Raw genomic sequence first — 26,188 nt, forward strand, 5'->3', positions numbered from 1 at the left:
CGTAAAACCGTACTCACTCACTCAATTCTGTCCAAAACATTGTAACTGATAGCAGAAGAATAATTTAATTTAATTTTGTCACATCCAGCCCACTTCACAGAAAAATAGGTACTGATGGAAACGAATAAGAGTACAATGAAAAATGTTGGAATATAAACTTTCCAAACTTTGAAATAGTGCGCATACAAATTCAACACATGTCAGAATCAAATGTTGAGATGTGTTTGGTAGAGAAGCCTTGGAACCATGATACCATATCATTTTACTGTGTCTAAAACGAAGTGTCCCCTTATTCATAGACTAACATTTAGTCTCTAAAATCTTATACAGTAAACTACGGATATAACGAACTCAAAGGGACCACTAATTTTAGTTCGTTATAACCGTTGTTCGTTATAAGCATATATACAACATAACTACAGCAAATAGTCTGGGTAAAAAAGTTAGTTCGCTATATCCGTCAGTTCGTTATAAGCGTGTTCGTTATAAACGTAGTTTACAGTATTACAAAATATCCTTCTTGACTCAAAAAATAAAAAAAATTCGCTATGCTGATTGTGGAATAGAGCTAGCTTGAGCTGGCTAGACTTGCTTTTGTATGGATTTCTAGATTATTTTTTTTCATAAAATAAATATATTCCACGGTCATGGTGCAGGACTACCTTATTCATTTCCATCAGTGTATATAAGGATATATGATTGATGTGCTTCTGAATCCCAGTGTGACACATACGAACACATGCACAGTTACTTTTTACGCCAGCAAATAATGGCGTGCAATGATATATACTGATGTATGACGAAAGGTATGTGACATGACGATCCGTCAAATATGTCAGCTTCAGACACATGACACATGATTAATGTGTTATTAAGACATTCATGTATACACAAGAAACAAGACCATCTAAAAAAATAAAATGACTTCATGAAATAGTTGTACGAAAAGTCTTTGCATGAACACCTTACAAAAAAAGCAATTTGCCCAAAAAATCATAATTATAAAACAGACATCAATTTAACTTGACAAGGGGTTATGTGGGTCGGTGACGTTTACTCGGAGTCATTGGATCCGGAAACGGAAACAGAATTACAAGATGAAAGATTGAAGTTACCCAATCTAAAGCAATATATCAAATATATAACGGTAAAAAATAACATCTTGGGTGAGCTGTGTACCGCGTGGCTATTACAGTTATATAACGGTGAGCACAAAAGGGATCCACAAATTAGACTGCATCGATTATGGTTACAGACGTCCACGATAATTTTCCAACAAATCAAGGATTAAAAAGAAGACAGACCCGGAATTCGAACTCACGAGCAGCGGATAATAGCATCCAAGGGCCGCAACTCTGCAAACAGAGTTACAGCCCGTTAGATGACGGGGCCACCCGAAGTGATGTCGGATGTGTTTGTTTGTTTGTTTCTGTTGTTTAAACACCGCACTCAGCAATATTTCAGCTATATGACGGCGGTCTGGAAATAATCGAGTCTGGACCAGACAATACAGTGATTAATATCATGAGCATCGAGCGAGCCTGACCACCCGATCCCGTTAGTCGCCTCTTACGACAAGCAAAGTCGCATTTTACGGCAAGCATGTGTTACTGAAGACCTAATCTACCCCGGATCTTCACGGGCCCCACGCAAATGGGGAGCGACACTTACAGTATCCTTTACACTGTACTCGCATGGCCTATGTACTCGCATGGCCTATGTACTCGCATGGTCTATGTACTCGCATGGCCTATGTACTCGCATGGTCTATGTACTCGCATGGCCTATGTACTCGCATGGTCTATGTACTCGCATGGCCTATGTACTCGCATGGCCTATGTACTCGCATGGTCTATGTACTCGCATGGCCTATGTACTCGCATGGCCTATGTACTCGCATGGCCTATGTACTCGCATGGTCTATGTACTCGCATGGCCTATGTACTCGCATGGCCTATGTACTCGCATGGTCTATGTACTCGCATGGCCTATGTACTCGCATGGTCTATGTACTCGCATGGCCTATGTACTCGCATGGCCTATGTACTCGCATGGCCTATGTACTCGCATGGCCTATGTATACATAACGTGAGTTTTATACACTGTCTGCAACGGAAATCTACTCCGTAATGTTAAACAACCTTGGGACTTAATAAGCATGAATAAAAATATCCCATTATATCTTTGCCAGAAAACATGACATCCAAATTCATTCGGAAAAGATTATGAAAGATACATGTGCAAAGAGGAAGGAACCGGTAATAAAAGTGTTACAAACATCAAAGCGAGCATCTACTAATATCAAAATAAATACCACACAGTAAATGCTTGCGGGTTTTATATACACCTAATTCCTAATGCAATTCCAGCTTTCTGCCCAAATGAAAAGATCAGGTTTTGCCATGGAATACACCATTTTCATAAAACATACATCTCTCCTTCCAAAACACATCCCGTTATGTGGAACGTGCATGTCAATATTGCCAGCGATTCCACACAATTTGACTTGGGTGGTTCTGCAAATCATATTGTGATGTCCCAGAATTCATCATCATACAGCTGGTTACGCTACAATTCGCATTGCGTTACAAATGTAGGCTGTTTTTTTAACAAGGATCGTATTTGACACTGACAACTCCCATCTTGCTTCTCCAGATGAGGGCAGCGGACCGGACAAATGGCTGGGGAATTTACCGATGGGGGAGACGTTGAAAGGGGAGGGGATAGTGTTCTTATGTGACTGATCTGATATCAGTTTACTGTGATAGATAGTCGTGAATCCCGGGAATCTGGGTTGGATGCTTTTTTGCAATTCTTTCCAGACAACGATGAGTGCGTTGGATGAGACGCCGTCTCAAAGAGCGCGTTGGGAAGTTTACATCGACGTGTGGTCATTATCTTATATGTAAATACTGAATTTACAACCTTTGTGTATTTACTTCTGCATTTGCTCGTAAACTGTCGACCAAAAGAAAATATACAACCATTTTTAACGATGGAAAGAAAAAAGAAAATGTGAGAAGAGAACAAGACATGGTTATTCAATGGTGATGTATTTCATTTGGGTATCATATTAGTGTGTTGGGCCCGACATTTGCAGTGTTTCGGCGACTGTTTACGGCCAAGTAACGTCTGTAAATCTTATATCAAATGTATACAACCAGGTAACATTTTCAAATCGTTTGACATATTTTGGTCAAATCCAATTTTCATGTCTGTGCATTCTTTTGCCTGGTAGTTTATGTGGAGTCGTCTAATGGAATAAGACTGAGTGGGTCGAGTTTGTCGTTACTGTTGGCAGAACAACAACTGTATATCACGGCTTGACATGTCATAAGTGAGGACTGCCTGAAGTGACCAAAGATTATCCCTGCTGGAAAATCCAAAGGCACGACTATGATGCTGACAACATTTTATTATGTTTCACAACGTCTATGTACACATACATCATATCACAATACTGAATACCCAGATGTTCTCCAACCATCTTCACTCCTCTGGGCTGTAATAATGATAGGAGATTATCGTGATTATTTTTTTGTATATCCCCCCCCCCCCCCCCCCCCCCCGCCCCCCTCCCTGTAGCGTATAGTGTGGAAGGAACATTATCTGATGATGTGTTGTGATTTAAAACATTTTAGTTTAAATTATCTTAATTTTTGGGTGTGTGTGTTTCAACTGGACATTCGAGTTATTCCCGTTGATGACACAATACAGCTACTAAGGCGGGGTAGAATAGGTCTTCAGCAACCCATAATTGCCGTAAACGGCGGCTATGCTTGTCGTAAGAAGCAACTAACGGGATCGGGTGGTCAGGCTCGCTGACTTGGTTGATGCATGTCATCGTGTCCCAATTGCGTGGATCGATTCTCATGATATCAATCACTGGATTATCTGGTTCAGACTCAATTATTTACAGACCGCCGTCATATAGCTATAAATAGTGCAGCGTTAAACAACAAACCAAGCAACCAACCAACTGCATTACGTCCGTACCATTGCTGTTCGAGAGATTCAAGATGTCAGCGAAAAGAGTCTTCACGTTATTTGAAAGATTTGGCTGTTCATTGTCAATCTTGCTGAACAGAATCTGCTGTCATTTCTTTGACACCACGTTTTATCATGTGATGAACTCATACATAGGACCTTCCCTGCAAACAAACAAACAAACAAACAAACACGACATTTTGAAGGACCAAAGCTGCTAAAATATTGAATACACTGAAAAGTAAGGAAGAGAATTTATGGATCTCAACTTCTTTAATATGAGGAACACAACGTTTCGGAGCATAACTTCTAAATGCCTTTCAAAGACTTGACTCAAAAGTAAGATAATAAAAAACATGCTTTGATTCAAGTCTTAAAAGTATCGAGTTGTTAATATTCAACCGAATGAAATATAAAGCTCCCGTTTTAAACTAAATTAACATCATAGCCGGTTTATGTTCATGGTCGTGTTCACTTTACCATATGCGTTCAAACTTTGTGATCGCCTTTTTTAGCAGTTATCTCCTTCCTAATGCTCAGGTTGAATTAATCTTTCCACACTATTGCTGTCAACGGAGTCGGTGTCTAAGTTTTACAATGACAATTTACGTGCGCTCCCCGTGGTGGGAGCGGGACCGCAACGCTCAGGTACATGCTGGCTCAGTTGGAACCTTGTTCGCGTTATTCTCGGGAAGTCTCGCAAAGTCTCGCTTGGGCAACAGGAAGACGGGAGCTGATAGAGACTGCACGTGATAAAATCAGACGCTTGCTCATGCGTGAGACCCCGTGCTGGCTTTGACAAATTTATTTCGCTAATTTATAGGGAAACATGAAGAGAGGCTCCTGCGAAGGAGCACTTATTTCTCGCTGAAGAAGCCAACTTTCTTTGTTGCGATTTGTTGATTTCTTGCATATTGCGATAAATTGTTTCTCCCGTACCAAAACGAGGCTAGCAGGTTTATTGTTGGGTTTGTAGCCACCCATTAATGTCTTGTGCTTTTGATAAATTGTTGTCTTTTTTGTATATATGTTTAGAAAAAAACAAGTATCCATGAATCACAAAGAAGATATTCTTATATTAAAACACCATGTAACATTTGTAATGTCATTTCCATACAACAATACCGCTCTCTTCTTGCCAAGGGGCCGTACACCATACGCTTTGCTTCCGTTTTGTCAAAGGATATGGTCAATTGTAAACCTTTAAGTATATATATTTACAAATAGGACCACTGTGACAGCACTGATTGCACCAAATGTTTGAATCAAAAAGTATGTGATTACATACATCATAACAAATATTAGCTGGGAGACACGAATGCTTTAAAAGTGCATTTTGTGATGTGGAAGTTCGCATTCAGTAATTGTGTGATGTTGAAAATCCATAACCAAACATTTGGAGGTCATAGTACTGTTTTACGTTCACGTTGACTGTACCCGATCACCTACCTAATTGACTAATGTGTAAATGTTTGATACAGTAAACTACGGTTATAACGAACACGCTTATAACGAACTAAAGGATATAACGAACTAACTTTTTAATCCCGACTACTTGCTGTAGTTATACTGTATATATGCTTATAACAAATTACGATTATAACGAACTAAAATTAGTAGTCCCTTTGAGTTCGTTATAACCGTAGTTTACTGTATGTGTAAAAAAGGGATGATTGTGTGTGTGTGTGGGGGGGGGGGGGGGGGGGGGGGGGGTTGCGGTGTGTGTGAGGTGGGAGAGGGGTGCGAACTCTTGCAAACCCTTCTGTATCAATAACCGACGCATGAGTGACCAAAATTATGTCCAATGCAATTCCCTATTTAGACAACCATGTTTTGTACCGTATGTTCCCATGTTTGTTCAGGGAAACACTTGACTTGACATTTTTAGGCAGGATACACTCACCTCTTCACACCTGGTATAATCACTATTTGATAGTGATTCATAAACAAAAAAAAGTACAATGGATTCTACTTTTAGCAGAAATCTGCTTAAGATTTTGGAAAGGGTTTTTCGTTTTTATTGAGGCGTGATTAACTTAAGTCTCGTCATTCCGAAGTTCTGGGTTCGAGTCTGTAATTACATTGTACTACAAATACTATAATAACTCATACTAGCTACTAATTGTGGTACACTATGTAAGTGGGGGTGCGGGTGGCCCAGTCGTCTAAGGCGCCGCGATTAGCTGTGCGTCCCTTGGGCACGCCAGAAACCTATGATTGTGGGTTCAAATCCCGGTTATCCCCGATTATGTTTCTAGGTTTGTCAGCACCATACTCGTATTCGTGGGTTTCACCAAAGTGGTAAACGTCGGAGACCTGTATCACTTCGGGCTTTCCTCCCACATTAAGCTGACACGCCGCGATGTCACTAATGGTATTAAAAGCGGCGTTAAACCCAACTCACTCACTCTCTCACTCACACAACTTAAGTCTTATAAAAGGAAACGTACGGAGAGTAGATGACAAGAAGTGTTATGGATGTCAATTCTCCGTTGTCCATACACAACTTTTCAGGGCTATCTGATGAAGACGCAAGAAGTAGGGCCGAAAGGTGTGTATTAGTAAAGAGATTGTTATCCATAATAACATTGCCATGGTTACATCCGACTTCCTGAGTCCCATAGAGACTCTCGTACAGAGAAAAGCCCAACACACTCAGATTAGACCACTGCTAGTGATTCCTTAGCCTTGCTCCAAGACTGTAATGAAAGAAAGGTCCATGGGCGTGTAGTAATCTTCCAAATAGGCAAGTCTAGATATGTGGAGAGTACAAGGACTCCAGTCTCTGATAGGGACCACTTGTTCTTGTTATTTACATAATTAGGATTTATGATTTAAACTAATAATCATTGCCTTAGACTAGTGCAAGTCTAATGATTTCTTAAAGGGTGACTAAGCTTGGACTAACTGCCAGTCCTTGTACGTTTGATGCCAGTCATTCAAACACTAGTGTGTTTTTTCGGTTTATTATTAGCTTAATGGCTTCATTATTGACAATAAGCTAACAGTCATTGATTACCCAATCGCAAATCAATCAAAGACATGATTTACGCAGTTACAATCCCGAGACCAGTCAGGAAATGGGGAGCAAACCGAAAGCGTAGTCTCCCTTTAATAAAGGTCACGTGTAGCAGTGCCTTTTGTTCTCTTTGTACATTCCGAAAATGGATGTACTCAGCACACTTGTGAACAATCGTTTGTGGGAAGTGTCTGACACTATACTCTTGCCCCGAGCCAGAGAGATACGGTCATGATTCAAATTATGCTGAATATTGTCACTCATCTCCGTTTTATTGATCATACGGTACTTATCGTCATCTGGTGTGCTCTGATTGTCACAGCGTCGGTTATCGTTAGCCGACACACCACATAAAGATCCCACGTGCATCCTCCAAATACAAAAAAAACCCCAATGTTTACAGATCTTGGGTGTTGATAAGATCGGACATGAAGCAATGGCTCTCTTAAATAAAATATTTTGAAATATCATCGTCTCAAATCTTTTTACAAATATATTTCAGATTTTACAGACGTTTCAAATTTGGATGGCGTCCCATGTGTTGATGTTAAAGGCTGAGCTTGGAATCTGTAAATATATTGCCGCTTAGACCTCGCAGGCCAAATAAAGTGTGTCGCGTCCATGCCTGTTTGTGTAGTATAAGGGCTTGTTTAGTTAATTGTGAAGTAAAACCTAATCTCCGCTCATATTCGATTCAAAATAATCTTAAACGGTCAAATAAATACAATGGTGTGGGCAGTAAAGTCAACAGCTGAACCTTTCTAACATCAAAGTCACATGAGTTTCTTAAGTGTACAGATGAAGACTGTCTTTCTTTAAAAACAAATAACAACCGTATTGCATGAAGCCGGGCGATTTCTTACGTTACAATCTCGAAATAGAAATGTCTCTGATGAACAATAAAATATATAATGGGAATATGGCCATATATTATTAGACATTTCGTTACATTAGAAGTGAAATGAATTATTTGATGAATGTTAGAGTCGCATTTTGTTTGTTGTTGTTTCTTTGATGACAAAACTCAACATGAGCAATAAAACACAGATGATATATAATAACGTTAGCTGCAGTGAATGAAAGAGACATCACAGAGAGACCTGTCAGCATCTCGTTTCAACTGATGAAGACACAACTACTTAAATCAACCAGACAATATTCTTCTCGGTGTCTGGTTACAAGCAGACCTTGCATAAATCCCACATAAAGCTGACCACTTTTCAATTTTCAATGACCCGTTTAATGTTTCAATTTTCTCCTAAAACGGCGACCCTAACCCGTTATAACTTCCACCTGCTCCACGTAGGCTGTAAATGAAAGTTAACGACTGACCCTTCACCCTTCTAAGACAACATCCAGAAATATAACAGCTCACTTAGTTAGAGATCAGAGACAGAAGTGAAATACGTCTTTGACAGCACAGAGAAATAAATCGGAACATTTGCATCGCTTTTACAGCATCAGGCCGCGGCAGCAGTCGTAGAATTTGTACTTGGGACTTACCGCGGTGCGAGAATTCAAAATGGCCGCTCGGTCTGATTAGTAACCCGGCTGTTGGGTTTGCGCATGGTCAGTGTGGGTGCTCCGAGATCGAGTCGGGCTATCGTCATGCAGACGAAATATGTTGAAAATTCTTTTAAGGTACATTTGTGCGTTGTAAAAGTGTTACAATTCATTTGCGACATTATGTTAACGGTATTCATTGTAATCTCTTGCTCTCGTGAAGACAATGTGGAAAACGCGTTATCATATTTACTCTTTGTGGAAATATGCGATACATTTCAACTGGGTATTAAGGGTTAGAAAGGTATTTAAAGATCTAACTGTATATCGAGATATAGGGCTCTTTCAAAGAGATTTTAGGAAGTTTATTACGCTTAAAATTTTTCTAATGGCTCGAGTAGGCTAATTTCGAACGGAAACATTTAACCACAGCTAAACTTTGTGTGCATCTTTGGGGGGCTGAAAAGGTTGTTTATGTGATAAACATACTGTGTTTTCAATGTAGAGCTTGGTAACCTGTCGATTTAACCTCGCTAAATTGAATGTGGAACCTAACGCGCAGGTTTCAAATGTTACATTTAGAGCTGTCAAATCTGTAACATAGCTCTACATTTAAAACACAATATGTTTATATATTAAGTGAGGCCGCATTGGTAGAGTCTATTGTTTTGAGTGGGCTGTCGATCAGTATTTACGGGACCCGTGAAGATACGGGGTAGAATAGGTCTTCAGCAACCCATACTTGCCGTAAATGGCGACTATGTTTGTCGTAAAAGGCGAAGGATCGGGTGGTCGGACTCGCTGACTTGGTTGATACATGTTGTCGATGCTCATGATGTCAATCACTGGATTGTCTGGTCCAGACTCGATTGTTTTTACAAGACCGCTGTCATATAGCATGAATATTGCTGGGTGCGGCGTTAAACAACAGACAGAATTTACGGAATGACTTACAACAGCCTTAAAAACCACATGGCGCTCTATTTGCCAACATCATAAGCTAACATGAGGGTGGTACCCTTAACGAAAACTAAGCAAAGGGTTTCGTTCTACACCGAAAGTCACTTTTATAACGTCATATCTCTCATTCTCTTTTGTCGTAAGTCATATCGCGGCGTGTCAAATTTATTTGGGAGGAAACCCATAGTGATACAGTTCAAAGACATTTATCACTTTGGTGCAACCACGACCACGGGTATGGTTCTAACAATTCACGAAAAATATTTAGGAGGAATCGGGGATTCGAACCCACGTTCACAGCTTCCTGACACGTCTAAGGCAGGAGTCTATATAACAACTCTGTTGTTGTTTATATACGGTCTTACTTTGGTAACCTATCACAACGTCCACCTCACCAATAACCAATTTACGATCCTTTATTTACTGTACCTGCACGTACATGAAACAAATAAATTTATGGTATTCGATTTGTATTGATTCACAAGCATTTGAAACCAATGTATCAACTTCTCAGTTGTTTTTTTAATATTTCGATTACTTGCAAGAAGTTTGTCTAAATTTAACATTTGACATTTTTAATTCAAATTCAGTTAAAACCAAAAGTAGTTTTCACTACCTACTCATAACCATGTTCACATTCCCGCTTTAGCTTCTTCCGGTTTCACGGCCCTGAGACCGGAAGTGTATATCGTGTTGAACAGATGATGGAGTTACGACAGATGACGATGAGAAATCACTAAGTTATGGGGAGAAGGTCGTGTTTATTGCACCTGGGTCTCGTGACTCTACACTCGCAGCGCTACCCTTTCACCTCTATGGTTGGTTTGCGTGTATGATGGCCTCTCAGCAGGCAATATTATGTTTTTAGAAAGAAACATTTTGCAATATAACCATTTTTTCACTGCTCGTAAATTTCCCAATGGTCGTTAAGAGTTAATTTTATGTTTAAACATTTAGTTATTACCGCGGGACCTAAGTTCTTGAGGACTGCAAGTATCCATAAAGCTGCCACTTTGATCCCTACCAATATCTGTGGATATCAGTTATCAATATCTCTTCAGACAGAGCTAGATAAGAAATGTAGAGCGAGCTTAAAATTGACTGTTGGTTGGTTGGTTGGTTTGTTGTTGTTAAACGCCGCACTCAGCAATATTCCAGCTATATGACGGCGGTTTGTAAATAATCGAGTCTGGACCTAACAGTCCAGTGATTGATATCATGAGCATTGATCCACGCAATTGGGATCGATGACCTTGCATCAACCAAGTCAGCGAGCCTGACCACCAGATCCCGTTAGTCGCCTTTCACGACAAGCATAGTCGGCTTTTACGGCAAGCATGGTTTGCTTAAGACCTATTCTACCCCGGATCTTCACGGGTTTAAAATTGACTGTGAATACCGTATCATATGATTAACCTACTTTCAGAACTAGCATAATTAGTTTGGTCATAGCAGCATGCTGCTCCGAATCTCTTATTAAATTTATATATTTTCAGTTAATGTCACATTTCCGTCAGAAAGTGCTCTATTTTTAACTAAATAAATGTTTTGATAGCTACTCATGTCCTGATCTATGGTGAGGTTTAATCTGCACGTGAATATATATGCTCATGATATCGTCGGAATCGTATAATCGACTCTGTCATTAAGTACATTATACCTTCTATATGACATTGGACACTGGACAGTGTGTTTAAATTGTTCATGAGGTCCCAGGTCCGGGTTCGAATCCCCACATGACGGCAGTGTGTGAAACCCACCCATGGTGCCTATACCGGGTGTTCCATTAAAGGTGGGGGCACGGGTGGCCCAGTCGTCTAAGGCGCCGCGATTCGCTGTGCAGAGTTGCGTCCCTTAGGCACGCCAGAAACCTATGATTGTGGGTTCGAATCCCGGTTCGCCCCAATTATGTTTCTAGGTTTGTCAGCACCATACCCGTGCTCGTGGGTTTCACCGAAGTGGTAAACGTCTGAGACCTGCATCACTTCGGGCTTTCCTCCCACATTAAGCTGACACGCCGCGATATAACTGGAATACTGTTAAAAGCGGCGTTAAACCCAACTCACTCACTCACTCCATTAAAGGTGAGAGAGTGATTTTGGTTATATCACGGCATGTCAACTTGGTGTGGTAGAAATTCCAAAATGATGGTTGTGGCACGTGGTCCTGTGCACAGCGCACAGATCACAAATCAGGCGAAACGTCGGTCTCTGAGAGTAGTTGGATGGGTGACCACGTCCAGCAGCTTGACTCCTGTGAGATTCTAGGACTTCGGTCCTGTCCCACACTGAAGCACATGTACCACATGTGGTGTCTCCTTAGGCAAGTGACTTTGTTCGAAATGTGCCTCTGTTCACACAGCAGTGAGTGGGTACCCGGTAGGATGAGATGGTAATGTGGCTGTTAACCTTCTAGCGCCTCACAAGCAGCTTGGATTGTATACTCCCCAGGGAGCTGAAAATCGAGTGGTCACTGACCGGGGGAATAATAGTTTAGCGCTATGAGCATCCACTTGGTGAATGGAATCTGGCGCATTATAATTGCACTTCCTCATATTATTATGATTATGATTATTATTATTACTATTATAATGATGCAGGTCTTTGACGTTTATCACTTTGTTGAAACTCACAACGGGTAATAAGGTCATCCTGATCGATGTTTCAGGTTTTGCGAAAACTAGCGGAGTGCCCACTCCCTCTTATAAACTGCCAGGCAGAAGAAAATATACACCCATGTTTGATGCTGGCCAAAGATGAAACAAACAAGAAATAGTTATCCTGTGGCAGTGTATTTGATACGGGTACCATAGTGGTGTTTGTGGGACTGTATTTCAGCCTGGTGACGTTTTCAAAACGTTTGTAATGTTTTGGTCAAATCAATTTTTGCATACTTTTTTTAAACGGCTGTGTATATGCTCCCTAGTCTATGATATGTCTACATTAAACGACTAGGCTACCTTCAACTAACATACACAACTATGTAGCATCTACTAGCAATTACTACAGCAACATGGACTAGTATTATACCCAGCTTCGTAAACCCTACCAGTGAAAACTTAAATTACAGCTACTCTATAAAGCAATATACGCAGCTAGGTAATGACATACAGTCACTGAGTTGATATCAAACACTGCATCAGGATTATTTCAGTAACCTAGCGACCCACATCCAATAGTCACATACACAGCTTACATCCCCCTGTAATGACTATCATACACGTGATTGTTATTACTTCATTTACTATTAATAACAGCTTCAAGGTACTAATAACAAATACTGAGAAAAGTTGAGAATTTTAAATTCAAACATCATAAATAAAATTAATTACTGGTGTACAAAAGAAGACAATTAAAAAAATGATTACCATATATAATTTTTTTATCATCAACAATATAGTTGAAAAAAATTGAAACATATTTTCCCACGGACACCTTGGCTCAAGTCCCAGGTGCTACTGCTCCGGTTCTTGATTACAGTATAAAATATAATGGCTTGCTAATATTGAATATTTCACTCACAAAGATATGAATATTTCATAAAATAACCTGTTAAATTGCATTTTTCGAGACAAATGTCGGTTATCGGCTCAACTTGAATACGTGTTTTATTCGTCCGTGACTGAAAATCAAAGAAGGTCGTAAAAACACAACACGATATGATGAAAACCCTAACACGCGTTATGTGATAATGGACATAATATCTTAAAGATGATTAAGAACTATTAAAATCTAATTAAGCAGTTGTTGATGGCTATCCCAAATCTGAATTAAAACGGTCTTTATGTTTTCCTTACAATGATAAGATTGTGTTTAATTTTCTGATCGTTAGGAGCCCATTGCGCGACCGTCTCAGGTTCTATATGTACCAAGCAGTTGTCGGAGAGTATTATCTCGTGCACTGCGTGTCCCCACTCTCGCGAGAACACGGCGAGATTTAGAAAGATATAAGTCATAAAATACAAATCTCGCCGCCATTACTCCAGTTGAAGTGACAATTGATTGAACAGAAATATCACTAATAATAACGTACATATGATTATAATTTGTCAAAAAAATATAACTGGTATGTTAATTTATATCCAAGATTCCTCTGAACTCAAGTTCACTGCTGAAATTTGAATTAACACTTAGGATCGTTTTTTTATAAATTAACCATTCGAAGGAGTGTTTTGATAATGTTAATAACATCAACACTTTCACAGAGTTCACAGAGGTGGAACATGAAAAGTAACAGTAAAAGGCTGGATATATATTAAAAACATAAATTGGACTGTTTAGTAAAAAATGTACTTACATGTATACATAATTGATTCTACCATCATGGATAAGGGCATTCTACAGATGTATTAACGAATATTCAAAGTGTTTGGTCGTTTTTAACAGCGACAAAAACGTTCCATTATCAACAGACATCTCTGTTGAACATGGTCGATTGCACTTTTCCGACAATTTCATAAGCATGCATTAAATCCCCTTACCGTCGGTATTTAGCATGCAATGCTGCATCCCAGAATACTAAATTCCATTTGTTTTTTATAATTATTCTTTTTGTTTATTGGAACTACAGTACAACGTATATGTTAATGTTTCCTACAAAACGTTCACATTAACCAGTGTATGAATTGGTGTAACGTAAAGATTAGTTGATACAGATTACCGGGCAAAAGAAAATATACACTCATGTTTGATGGTGGCTAAAATGAAACAAATAGGCAATGGTTATTCGATGGTGATGTATTTGATACTGGCATCGACCTAAGGTTTTCGACTGTTTTCAGTCTAGTAACGTTTTGAAACGTTTGTATTTTTTGGTCAAACCCAATTTTCAAGTGTCGTTTTTTGTCCGTAGAATATAATGTCCGTAGGGTTAGAGATCCAGTACAAATATGCCCGACTACAAATGTTCTTTTGAGCGAAGCATCAGCATCTAAACTGATGCCAACAAGACGTTTTTTAAACAACTTATTTAAACAACATCCGCGCGATGCAACACAGCATGGTCTTATGTTTAAGGATATGCTCGACCACTCCACGTGACTGAAACACCTTTACTGTTCTTATTAAGGCCATGTAAGACAGGAAAATATCGTTGGAAAATACAAAATATCGATACCAGCAAATACTGGTCATAGTGAGACTTCCCACATTGGCAAACATGCAGTGATTATGCAGAAGGGTAATGCATACTTTTGTCTTTCGGCAACCTTCTTCAGCAATAGCGTACACAACCACACCAATCATGTGCACCTTATCTTTTGTCTTATACACTGTGTATACACTGACTGTGACCCGCATTCGTATCTCCTGGAATAAAATATTATGGAAAAAATTTAATATAAATTTATATTTCACACTTACAGTTGTCCTATCCACAAAGCCCCGCGCACCGAATGTCAAGATATTTCTTATCTAACGTTCTTATTTCCGACATTAGCGTGTGTCTAATGGATAAAAAAAACTACCCTTCATTCATTCCGAAACATATATATTTACAAAGCCACCGAAGTGGAATGGTCTATATTTCCTCAAATGCCTCTAAACCGAATAAATATGCCCTCGCCATCCCATACACAATAGAGATATCAGCCTCTGCAACCAGTCTCAAGTCTAATCGGGTAATCAGTATGCATTATACACAACGCTTAGTCGCACGGCGTCACGCGTCAAGGAGTTGTACCTAAACATCGCCAGCTTTTTCATCCTGGAGATTAAGTTGAAGGAGTTTTTTGCACAATAAAGATCCACATTGGGCAAATATTGTATTGCTAACGGTTGTGTTTGTTCCTTTACCTCTGGGAGGAAACAATAGCGGAGAGGGGAGCGTCATAAATCACGATGAGAACAGACGTTGGAGCGCGTGATGGCGCCGCTTAAGATTGAAGGGAGAAGAAAGGGATAATAAATGGTATTGAGGAACTCCAAGCTTTCCTTGAGGAATCTGGTTGCCGATTTCTCTAATTGTTCGGGTCAGGGGAGTGAGTGTTTCTGGGATGTTTCGGCGTTAAATGTTAGTCACGTGATATCTCGTGAACGCGAGATTAGGGAATGGGACGAAGAGGCGTTCTTTTCACATACCTGGAGGTCCAAACGAGGAATTATGGAGTTCCAAAAATGGCAAAATCTTTGTTTAAGTGAGAAACGACGCTTTTTACACCCGACAAATATATATGGGGGACATTGTGGTTCATGGGGAGTATTTATACCTTTGTGTTGGCTAGATTAGTTGCCGTCAAACATAGACGTAATGTTTTAACGAGCTGAAAATATTTCTTGATATGATCATGTTGGCGTGTTGAAGATTCATATTGCTACATGGCCCATTGGACACTAGTGTACGGGAGAGCACTGTTATGGACGATACAGTTTCAGTCATGTGAACAAATATGAATAATCTAATCTTTCATTTCAACTAAGGCATTTTTGGATTGCATGGTTAGGTTCCCGTCTTCCCAAAAGAGGTATTTGAAAACGTTTTTATCTTGATATATGGTAATTTGAAATTCGGTAATTTGTCACACGTCGGCGTGTGTTTTTCAAGTTACGTTAAATTGCTTTTGTGTTATTTTAGGTCAATCGTTTTAACGTTTTGTAATGAAACCAGTCTTTTCGGATTGAAAAGTTTAGAATCAGATGGAATTGTCAATTCGTGTCGTGGTCTTTGTGTCATTATTTCACTGAATGATTATACATGAACAGGTTGTTTGTTTGTTTGTTGTTTAACGCCACACACACACACGGGCTGTAAATAATCGGGTCTCGACCAGACAATCCAATGACTGATGTCATGAGTATCGATCTACTATGATATGAAACAATGGCGTGCATCAACCAAGACAGTGAGCCTGACCAACCGATCCTTAAAGTCGCACTGTACGACAAGCATGGGTTGCTGAAAACCAATTCTAACCAGGATCTTCACGGGCCCTGTGTAGTTAAAACTATAATGTTGTGACATAAATGTGACATTCAGTTATAGGTTTGAGTGGTAGGTTAAAATTCCTTTTGAGACATAGGTAAAAACATGTCCATACATCAGCTAGTTTTGTTTTATATATTCCGACACGATTTATTGGAACGCTATTATTTACAATATATGAAAAGGTGTTGATATTTTTAAGAAAGTGCTGATATTAATATTGCGTGCGAGTTTGCATATGAGGTTTTCTATATTATGTACATAAATGCAGATGATGCACATACAAGTATTGCACACAATGGCACTGTATAGTTGACATCTGAGACCAAGTTAAATACATGTATACCACCTTACATGTGTGTTTATGTGTGTGTGCGTGTGTATGTGTACGTGCGCCCGTGTGTATGCGTGTGAGTGTGTGTGTGTATGTGTATATGTGCGTGTGCGCGCGTGTGTGTATGTATGCGTGCGCGCGCGTGTATGTGTATGTGCGCCCGTGTGTATGTGTGAGTGTGTATGTATGTGTATGTGTGTATGTATGTGTATGTGTGAATATGTGCGTGTGCGCGCGTGTGTATGTGTGTGCGCGTATATGTGTATGTGCGTGTGTGAGTGTGTGTGTATATGGGCGTGTGCGCGCGTTTTTTTGTGTTTATTGTGTGTGTATGTATGTGTGTGTGCATGGTGTTTGTTTGTTGTTTAACGTAGCAATATTACAGCTATGTGACGGCGGTCTGCAAAAAATCGCGTCTGGACCAGACAATCCAGTGATTAACATCATGAGCATCTACCCCGTGCATGTGTGTATGTGTGTGCATGTGTGTGTTGTGTGTGTGTATGTGTGTGCACGCGCTCGTGCGTGTGTGTGAGTGTACTTGTGTATGTTAGTGTGTGCGTGTGTTAGTGTGTTAGTGTGTGTGTGTTTGTGCGTGGAGGTGGTGGTGATGGTGGTGCTGGGATTTTTTATGGAAACAGGATATTTTTTCTGCCACTTCTTGAAAACACACACATTTTGTAAAATGATGATCCGAGCAATTTAATTATTTCTTATCAATTATCAATAACATAGGTAAAACCTGAAATCACATAGTTTTCCAGGTTAATATGAATCGATTATTTCTTATTTTATTCAAATAATCAAAGAGTTCCCCTTTAATTAAAAAGCACCCCAGAATTACCAAATGGTCAGTTGATAAACGGCGTGTCCAATACCTACAAATAAGACCCAAAAAGCCACTTTATATGACACCAAATACACGTAATTGGTGCCAGCATTGGCGCTCCTGGTTGTACGGTGGAGGTGGAGCATGAGTGATGGTTGGAGAAAGTGGTTTGTGGGTGAGATACCGGAATGGCTGTAGAAACTGGAGCTCACAATTACCACACATAGAGCGCGACTATCACAATATTTACCTTGCCATATTCTAAACTAATAGACCTCATTGGCACAAAACCTCGCGTGCGAACTAACCCGAAGTATTTGTGCTTTTCTTTTTCTAGCTCATCAACAATTTAAAGCAGAATAGCAATGAACCCAGAGTGACGTTTCTTTATGATTAATGTCATCATGGCTGATGCTTTGGACCTCCGCGAGCGGGCATCCTTCGAGAGGGATGAGGATGAGGATGAGGATATTTGTGAAGTTTCGTCCCCTTCCACCACTTGCGTGAGATGTTTGTCAGTAAAATGCTCAAATGACACAAACAAAAAGCGTTCCTTTAAGCTCGTGTTGAAACAACACGCTCAAACAGAGTACATGTGGAACGGGTAACGCTTCTGCTACTTATTTAAACGAGAGCGTTGAAATATGTTAACTACTTGTAGAAAGAGGACAGGCCTTGGGTCTCATTAAATCACATTCCCCTACTTCTGGTCGGCTTTCCTTCCAAACATGATGACGGACATGGAAGCCGAAAACTACAATGAGATGTCTCGTTTACACTTAAACATCATTATCATCAAAAACCTTTAGGCGCTAAACTTCTTAAATATTGTGACGTGTTTACGTTCTTTATGGTGTGATTATTGCGCGCTGTGTTATGCATTATACTCAAATAAACGAATAAAGATCAAAAAGATATTTTCTTATTTACAGCAGCTAACCGGGAATACAGGAAGTGATACTTCTTTATGCAGGTGATGGGACTCCTGGCTGGGAGATGAATTATACCCCAGTGAACATGACCGAAATATGAAAAACGTTTCAAGGGATTATGACACGCGCGTGAAGAAAAATATAACTTAGTGCTACTCAAGTTTCCTTCCTTTTTCAAAGTAGTATTATTCTGAATTATTTTTTTACGAAAAGGATGGATTTGAACTTGCACAATAGTGGCTACCAAACTTATGATATATGAATTAAAACATTTTATGAATTCGACAATAAGAACAACAGATTGTAAATAAAAACGTGAAAAAACCCACATAATTGGATTTTATGGATTTACCAACTCTTTTCAAACGCACTATAAACATGTTTCAATAGTTTAAATGGGTAAGTGTTTTTGCGTGATGTACTCTTTTTCGAGAATAAATATTTAAAAACATTTAACGTTAAGGGTGAACGTTCACTTAGGGGTTATACTGCAGTTGAAAAAAGGCATGTTACTTTTGTAACGTAAATATAAGACAGGCAAGAACAGGCTAGAAAATCATATTATATTGTAGTTTAAAACATATTCCCATCGTTGTAATTTAATATATGTTTGTAAAAGGGTTTCATCTCACGTGTGGTGGAAATATTTCTTTTATGAAATGCCATTATCTAAAAAAACATGTTTTCTCCCCAAAATGACCGAGTTAAATAACACAAAGCAATATCACTACAGACTCAAATGGACAAACTAAACATCTTTGTTGAAAGACATTATTATCTAATAGATGTGAGTGATTGCTTGTGCCAAAGAAAAAACTTAAACGTGTCGATTATGATTTTATTCCACATATTTCTTTAGTAAATACAATTATGATATCGGAGATGGTCTTAGATAGGAGAATGATGGACTATTTTTCTCCCAATATCTGTCATAAGTATGGTTTATATGCGCGGAGAAAAAAAAATGTACTCTCAAACAGAAGATGGGAATTATTAATGCATTGACTTGGACGTGCCAGTAACGCCAGCATGTGACACGGGAGGACCCAGTGCACTCATTGGCTCTGCCCGCGCGGGACAACGTGTGCACATTAATCATACAATTTCCGTTTTGTGATGCCATGCTGTATATTTGTGTTATTCCGCCTGAAAAAAGTCCACACGACAATAGTGTACCGCTGACTGGGTTCCTATGAAGCAGAGTGTATAAATTCATCATGCAAATGCGGCCGCGCCTTTCATCAGGAAGACACGTTTAGATTTGGCGTACCGATACTATTTACACGTTTTTCAGGTTTTACGACATATGACGTATGCGATATCATCGGTATATTTACGACACTCCATGTTCGGGATAACATCTGTACTTTATTACATGTCTAGTTTTTACCTGTAGTCGCGTTCTACATGAAGAACTATTTGGCAGCACACGAATGTATTTTTTAATTCCCTCGCGACTCTCTTGACGAAACACGATCACGTTAACTTGAAATTATCTGCTAAAATGAAGCTTCAACTTATTTCTTGTTGTTTTCGGAGTGATAATAAAATAAAAAGACCAGTCAATCAAGCATTTGCTGAAAATGTTATCATTGATCTTATTTAGCCTTTTTTGTAATTTCTTTTTCGTATGTTTACTTTCGTAGACAAGACAAAGCAACAGTTTATGTCGTATTAAAGGCGTGGCAACCAAAGGTTCCCAAAGTTATGTTAAAATTGAAAATTTGACTAATATTTTCAGGATGCTATTATCAATGAATATAAGCCATAAAAAACCTTTCATAATAATCAGAACTTTTGCAAAAAGTCCGATTGTACGATTGAAGAACATGTATTTATGAATCACTATCAAATAGTGATGACGCCAGATGAGCACGAAATCTGAACGTATCTTGCCCACTGGTGGCATCCGTCACGAACACATGCAAAGGCAAGTCAATTGTCTACCTGATAACGTAGGGAAATACATGGTCAAAAACGATAATTGCATCGCACATTATTTTGTTTAGGATGCGACAAATTTGGAAATGCACTCAACATGTCCATTATAATACTGTTTGGAAACTTTTATGAAGGCATTGGTTGATGTAACCTTGATCAAACGAAGTTTGAGCAGGAGTGGTATGACGCTCTTTGAAATCGTCGTAGAAAGAGCATGCTCGATTGTGCTTCAAACATCGTGAAACGTAGACACCGAAGACTGGAGCTTCCGGAATATTGCTCGACATAAAAGGAAAGCTGACTTTTGGAAAGTCATCCCACTTGTCATACACTTGTGTGGATAATTGTTTTGTCACTCTCAATCTTAATGTATGGATCTAAATATGATGATGGAAAAATAGTTGAACACTTAGTTTTAGACACAGTAAAATGATATGCTATCATGTGTTCCCAGCCTTGTCTACCACATACGCATTGGAAACATTGCACACAAACACATCCCAACATTTGATTCTGACATGTGTTGAATTTATATGAGCGCTATTTCAAATGTACTGACAGTAAAGTTTATATTCCAACATTTTTCATTGTCCCTTTATTCGTTTCCATCAGTACCTTTTTTTTCTTGAAGTGGGTTGGATATAAAATATTCTCCTGCTGTCAGTTCCAATGTTTTGTACAAAGGCAAATATCACATTGTTGGGCATTGTTATTTCCCGCTAACCATATGCTATATTTCCATATTTCGGAAGAAAGAAAGCTTCTTGAGACACGTGTCTGTGATATATAGAGGGAATCGTACAGGGACTCTGCGTCTCTTATATTACCAGTTTAGATGAGTCCGTTATCGTCAAGCAACGACTGTAATACCAGTATTCACAGTTTTACAAAAGGTTACGTCTATATTGTCAATTAAACGATTTATATCTACACTTACAAAGACAAATAATTGCTTAACAAAATGAATGTGAACTAATACGTTCAAAAACTTACCTGGAGGTCTTCTGGGGCGACAAGAATGTTGAATTATTTATTTAGACACGAAGTAAATACATCCATGTCAATAACATCTTTTTTTACGCCGCTTTTAGCAATTTTCTAGCTTCATCACTACATCATGAATGGGCTTCATACATTTTACCCATGTGGCGAATCGAACCCTTGTTGCAGGCGTGACGAGCAAACACTTAACCCACTAGGCTATCCTACCGCCCCGTTAACGATTAAGCCATCTCACACATCATATGGATCTGGGATTAAAAAAATACACACAGATATGGCAGCCTCACAGATAGACATTTTCTTTTATTACATTGTATTTGGAATGATATATGGTCTCTACTTATTTTTGTATTGATATCACAATAATATTAACAGGACATCAACAATGTTAAAAAAGTTTGTTGATGCTGTTATCCGACACAGCATATGTAAAATGCATCTTTGAAGTTTCTCCTAATAGTTAAAGTTATTTCTATAAAAAATTGTTTTTATTGTAGTTTGTGTTAAAAAATACAAAACATAAAATTACAATGTAAACCATAAACACATAATACTAATTCCATTTTTTATGAAAGATATTCTTCTTGCCGACACGACAATGTACACTATATATACTTGTTGATTTGTTTTCCCCAAACACAATGATGTTTTTCAAGCATTTATTGCTCATAATCATCATACATGTCTCAATCTCGCATGCGTAAAAGAACCAAAAAGAATTGCCATTGATTTATCTAGAATGTCTTGTACATCCAAAAACAATAGCCTGTCACATAAAATACTTTACAATAAACAACAAAAAATGATAACGAATATTTTTTCACCAGTTACTAATATGCAACGATTGCTCTGTTCCGTAACAAAACAGTTGCGCACCAAAGGGTCATTTCAGGTCTAGTAGAATGCACCCAGTATCCCCACACTGTCCTTAATGCGTTGGGGGCGATCTGATACACCCGTCTTGTTTCCAACAGGGCTTGAAGCGGGGAATGCCGATTGTATGTCAAGATGAAGCACTATATAAATATGCAGAGAGAGAGAGAGAGAGAGAGAGAGAGAGAGAGAGAGAGAGAGAGAGAGAGAGAGAGAGAGAGAGAGAGAGAGAGAGAGAGAGAGAGAGAGAGAGAGAGAGAGAGAGAGAGAGAGAGAGAGAGAGAGGTCATAAGCATTGCACTGTGTCGTTATGGCCTGCGTGGTCGGCAAATTACAAAATAGATACAACATCATGTCATTTATTGATTACCAGATTTTAGTATTAAACTATGAAAAGTGTCTCTTTCCTTGGCGAATATATTTTTCTTCTGGAAATTGTTGGAAATGGTAAAATCGTAAATGTACCCCCATCGCGGTATACTACACTTGCTGACAGTTTTCTAAATGAACAGAATAATAACTTGGTGGACACAGCAATAGTTATAGATTCTCAGGCTGCCTGTGATGCGAATGTGCATCTATTGAAACATCCTTTCACCGTTTTTTTCCTTTGCGCTTGTGCAGGAATATTAGAGCGCACAAAATATATTAGAATGCAGTATATAGGTTGTCACAAACGGAAAGGTCCTGTAGTTCCGGGTCTGTGTTTTCATTTTCATCAATGTCTTGGTCTTCCCTTTGACATTTAATGTCATGTAGTATTAGTTCTGACGGGTATCAGGTTATTTAATGTCATGAAGTATTAGTTCTGACGGGTATCAGGTTATTTAATGTCATGTAGTATTTGTTCTGACGGGTGTCAGGTTATTTAATGTCATGTAGTATTAGTTCTGACGGGTATCATGTTATTTAATGTCATGTAGTATTAGTTCTGACGGGTATCATGTTATTTAATGTCATGTAGTATTTGTTCTGACGGGTATCATGTTATTTAATGTCATGTAGTATTAGTTCTGACGGGTATCATGTTATTTAATGTCAAGTAGTATTAGTTCTGACGGGTATCATGTTATTTAATGTCATGTAGTATTTGTTCTGACGGGTATCATGTTATTTAATGTCATGTAGTATTTGTTCTGACGGGTATCAGGTTATCTAATGTCATGTAGTATTTGTTCTGACGGGTATCAGGTTATTTAATGTCATGTAGTATTAGTTCTGACGGGTATCAGGTAATTTAATGTCATGTAGTATTTGTTCTGACTGGTATCAGGTTATCTAATGTCATGTAGTATTAGTTCTGACGGGTATCAGGTAATAAAATGTCATGTAGTATTAGTTCTGACGGGTATCAGGTAATTCAATGTCATGTAGTACTAGTTCTTACGGGTAGCAGGTATTTTGAGGTAGGAAGTTACTTCCGCCAGACGTGAATCACCTGTTTCACTCTCTGAAACAATGGAGTGTGTTCATCTTCAGTAAATATACTGTAGATACTGATGTCTATCTGAAGACTTGTAAAACATAGCCATCTTAATTTATAACCAACTTTGATAACACCCACATCACAAAATACAGTTTCTTGCTCTTCCGTGTCCACGGTGTAATGTATTGCAGGGTGTAGTAAATTTAGAATTTCTTTGAACTCCTTATCTTTTTGAAACTGGAAAGCCAAATGATAAAACAGTCATCACGATAGACTATAGTCTATAAAAATATTTTATTACACAACACATTTCTCTCCTAATATTATTCTGAATAGAGCTGGCTAGACTGGCTTTTTAATAATCTAGATTAGTATTGTTTTCATAACATACATATATCGCATGGTGCAGGACTCTCATCAAGACAGCATCTTATCTCGACCATATGTCAAATGAACTGTCAAAGGTATGTTGCGGTCTAGAACACATTGTTTCTTCCAGGTGACCCATAACGAGGATGGCGCATGTTGGAACCATCTTTGTGCTCATGGCTGGGCCTTTTATTTGATGATAGAATACTATGTTTTCAGTGTTACGGCGACTATTTTCAACCTTGTAGCATGTTGAGGATGTTAGTCGTAATGAAAACTAGTAATTCTCTTTTGGTTGGATATGTGAAGCCTTTCTTGATGATTTGACATTTTAGATGAATTTAGATTCGCGACATTTTCGCTTCATATCTGCGCCGGACTGACCTACATTATGTTGACAAATACTCCCATAACCGGCTGTTCGATTACAAAATAATAAGAACAGATATCCTTACAACGCTTGTTTTGTACATATAAACAGTGTTTGGTTGTGTACGATTTATCATCTATCTGTAAAGTCTATGGCCTATAAAGCCTTATTTTTAATTTTATTATCTATTTTCAATTATCAATATGTATATGATCACAATATATTTTCTTTTGAGTACATGTATATGTAATTAGGATGTATAATATGTCAGTGAATATATTTACAATGGATCGACTGCAGTGACACCAAGTAGCAGTGTACAGTCATATGAAATCATTCTTACAGACAAGTGACATTGCGATTTGCAGCACGCAAATAGTACCACTTGAAGAATATACGAATAAATTTATTTTCTTTTGTCAAACGAAAATATCAGTTTCTTCTGAAACTTGTATCTGTATAACTGGAAGTGAAATCGCGTTGAAACTACCTATTTCAAAGAGTACAATGAAAAGGAATAATTGATGACTGTTTTAAGAAGTTTTGGATATTTCCTGTTTCTTACAGTCGACCTGAACGCAATGAATATTGATACAGAAGTTCTGATGTCATTTAAACTTTCAAAGAAGAAACGGAAATATTTCTTTTATAATACCATGACTTTTATTAACCATTGATGGAAATTCTCAGATCGTTTACGTTTTTAGAAAAGACAAAAGACAAAGAATGTATTTTGTCATTGAAATATTTTAGCAACGGCAATAGCTAATTGTCACAATACACACGTAGAAAAATATAACTGGCATCGTGCTCCGATATACAATATTCATGATATTGCGAATTCAAAACTCTTATAGTTTTCGTTAAAGGTGAACTGGTGTGTATTTGGACTAAAGCTCGACCCACGTGCATATTATCGATTAAGAAAATTAAACTAAAATTTAGAAAATTCAAATTTAGCCAAGCAGTTTGTGTTGTAACTCAAGCAATGGTAGCTTTCAGCTACCTTGATCTGTATTGACAGATAACTACACAATTAGAAGTTGATCAATGAACACAGTTACTATACCATTATAACAAATCAAAAACTTACAAATGTCTGTTGATGGGGGTTGAATTTGTTGAACGGACATTATAGTATTGTGTACGTGGAATGTACATACCTTGGAACGACAAATCAAGCTAAATAAGAATATAAACCAGTTTTCAAGAGTTTATCACAGGTTATTTGAAATGTTATTTAAAAACCGATAAAATTATCTCCATTTAGGGCCGTTATTTCGGAAACTTTAGACAAACGTACATCATCATCTACTTACAGAGTACAAAGTGAGCGTTTCCTTCCGAGAAATTCTCATACACTTTACACCAAGCTCGATAGCTAGATATTGTGCGAAATTCACCCACTGAAAATAAACTGGCGCAACTATTTGTATATTCTGCACTTAAACATCTAAAGCTAAATGAAAATACTTTTCATTTTAAAATGTGTCAGTTCTGTTTAAAGTAACGGGTCTTTCAAAGTTCATCTTTCAGGTCAGTTCGTTAGTCTAACACAAGAGAATGCAAATTCTTGTAATGAGAAGAAAGAAGGAATATTTATGACAACGCACTGAAACACATCGCAGCCATATTTCATTTGCGTTGTTTCTATCATTCTGTGCCAAATCTACGTTTACTGTCGGCGACATAAAAGGCTCTCTAAGATGAGCATGTATATTAATT

The 26,188-nt window shown here is 38.3% G+C and overlaps 1 protein-coding gene across 1 annotated transcript in view; it reads left to right on the forward strand.

Moving 5' to 3' along the window:
- Window positions 1–17,954: 17,954 nt before the first annotated feature.
- The window catches only part of LOC139475532 (dentin sialophosphoprotein-like), a 30,119-nt gene continuing 21,885 nt past the window's right edge, over window positions 17,955–26,188 (forward strand). The window contains exon 1 of the mRNA XM_071258722.1: window positions 17,955–18,060. Coding sequence (XP_071114823.1) covers window positions 17,955–18,060 — 106 coding nt within the window. The remainder of the gene's footprint in view (window positions 18,061–26,188) is intronic.

Source organism: Haliotis cracherodii, unplaced genomic scaffold (assembly GCF_022045235.1).
Source record: "Haliotis cracherodii isolate W230 unplaced genomic scaffold, xgHalCrac1.p SCAF_3, whole genome shotgun sequence".
NCBI classification, from domain to species: Eukaryota; Metazoa; Mollusca; class Gastropoda; order Lepetellida; family Haliotidae; genus Haliotis; species Haliotis cracherodii.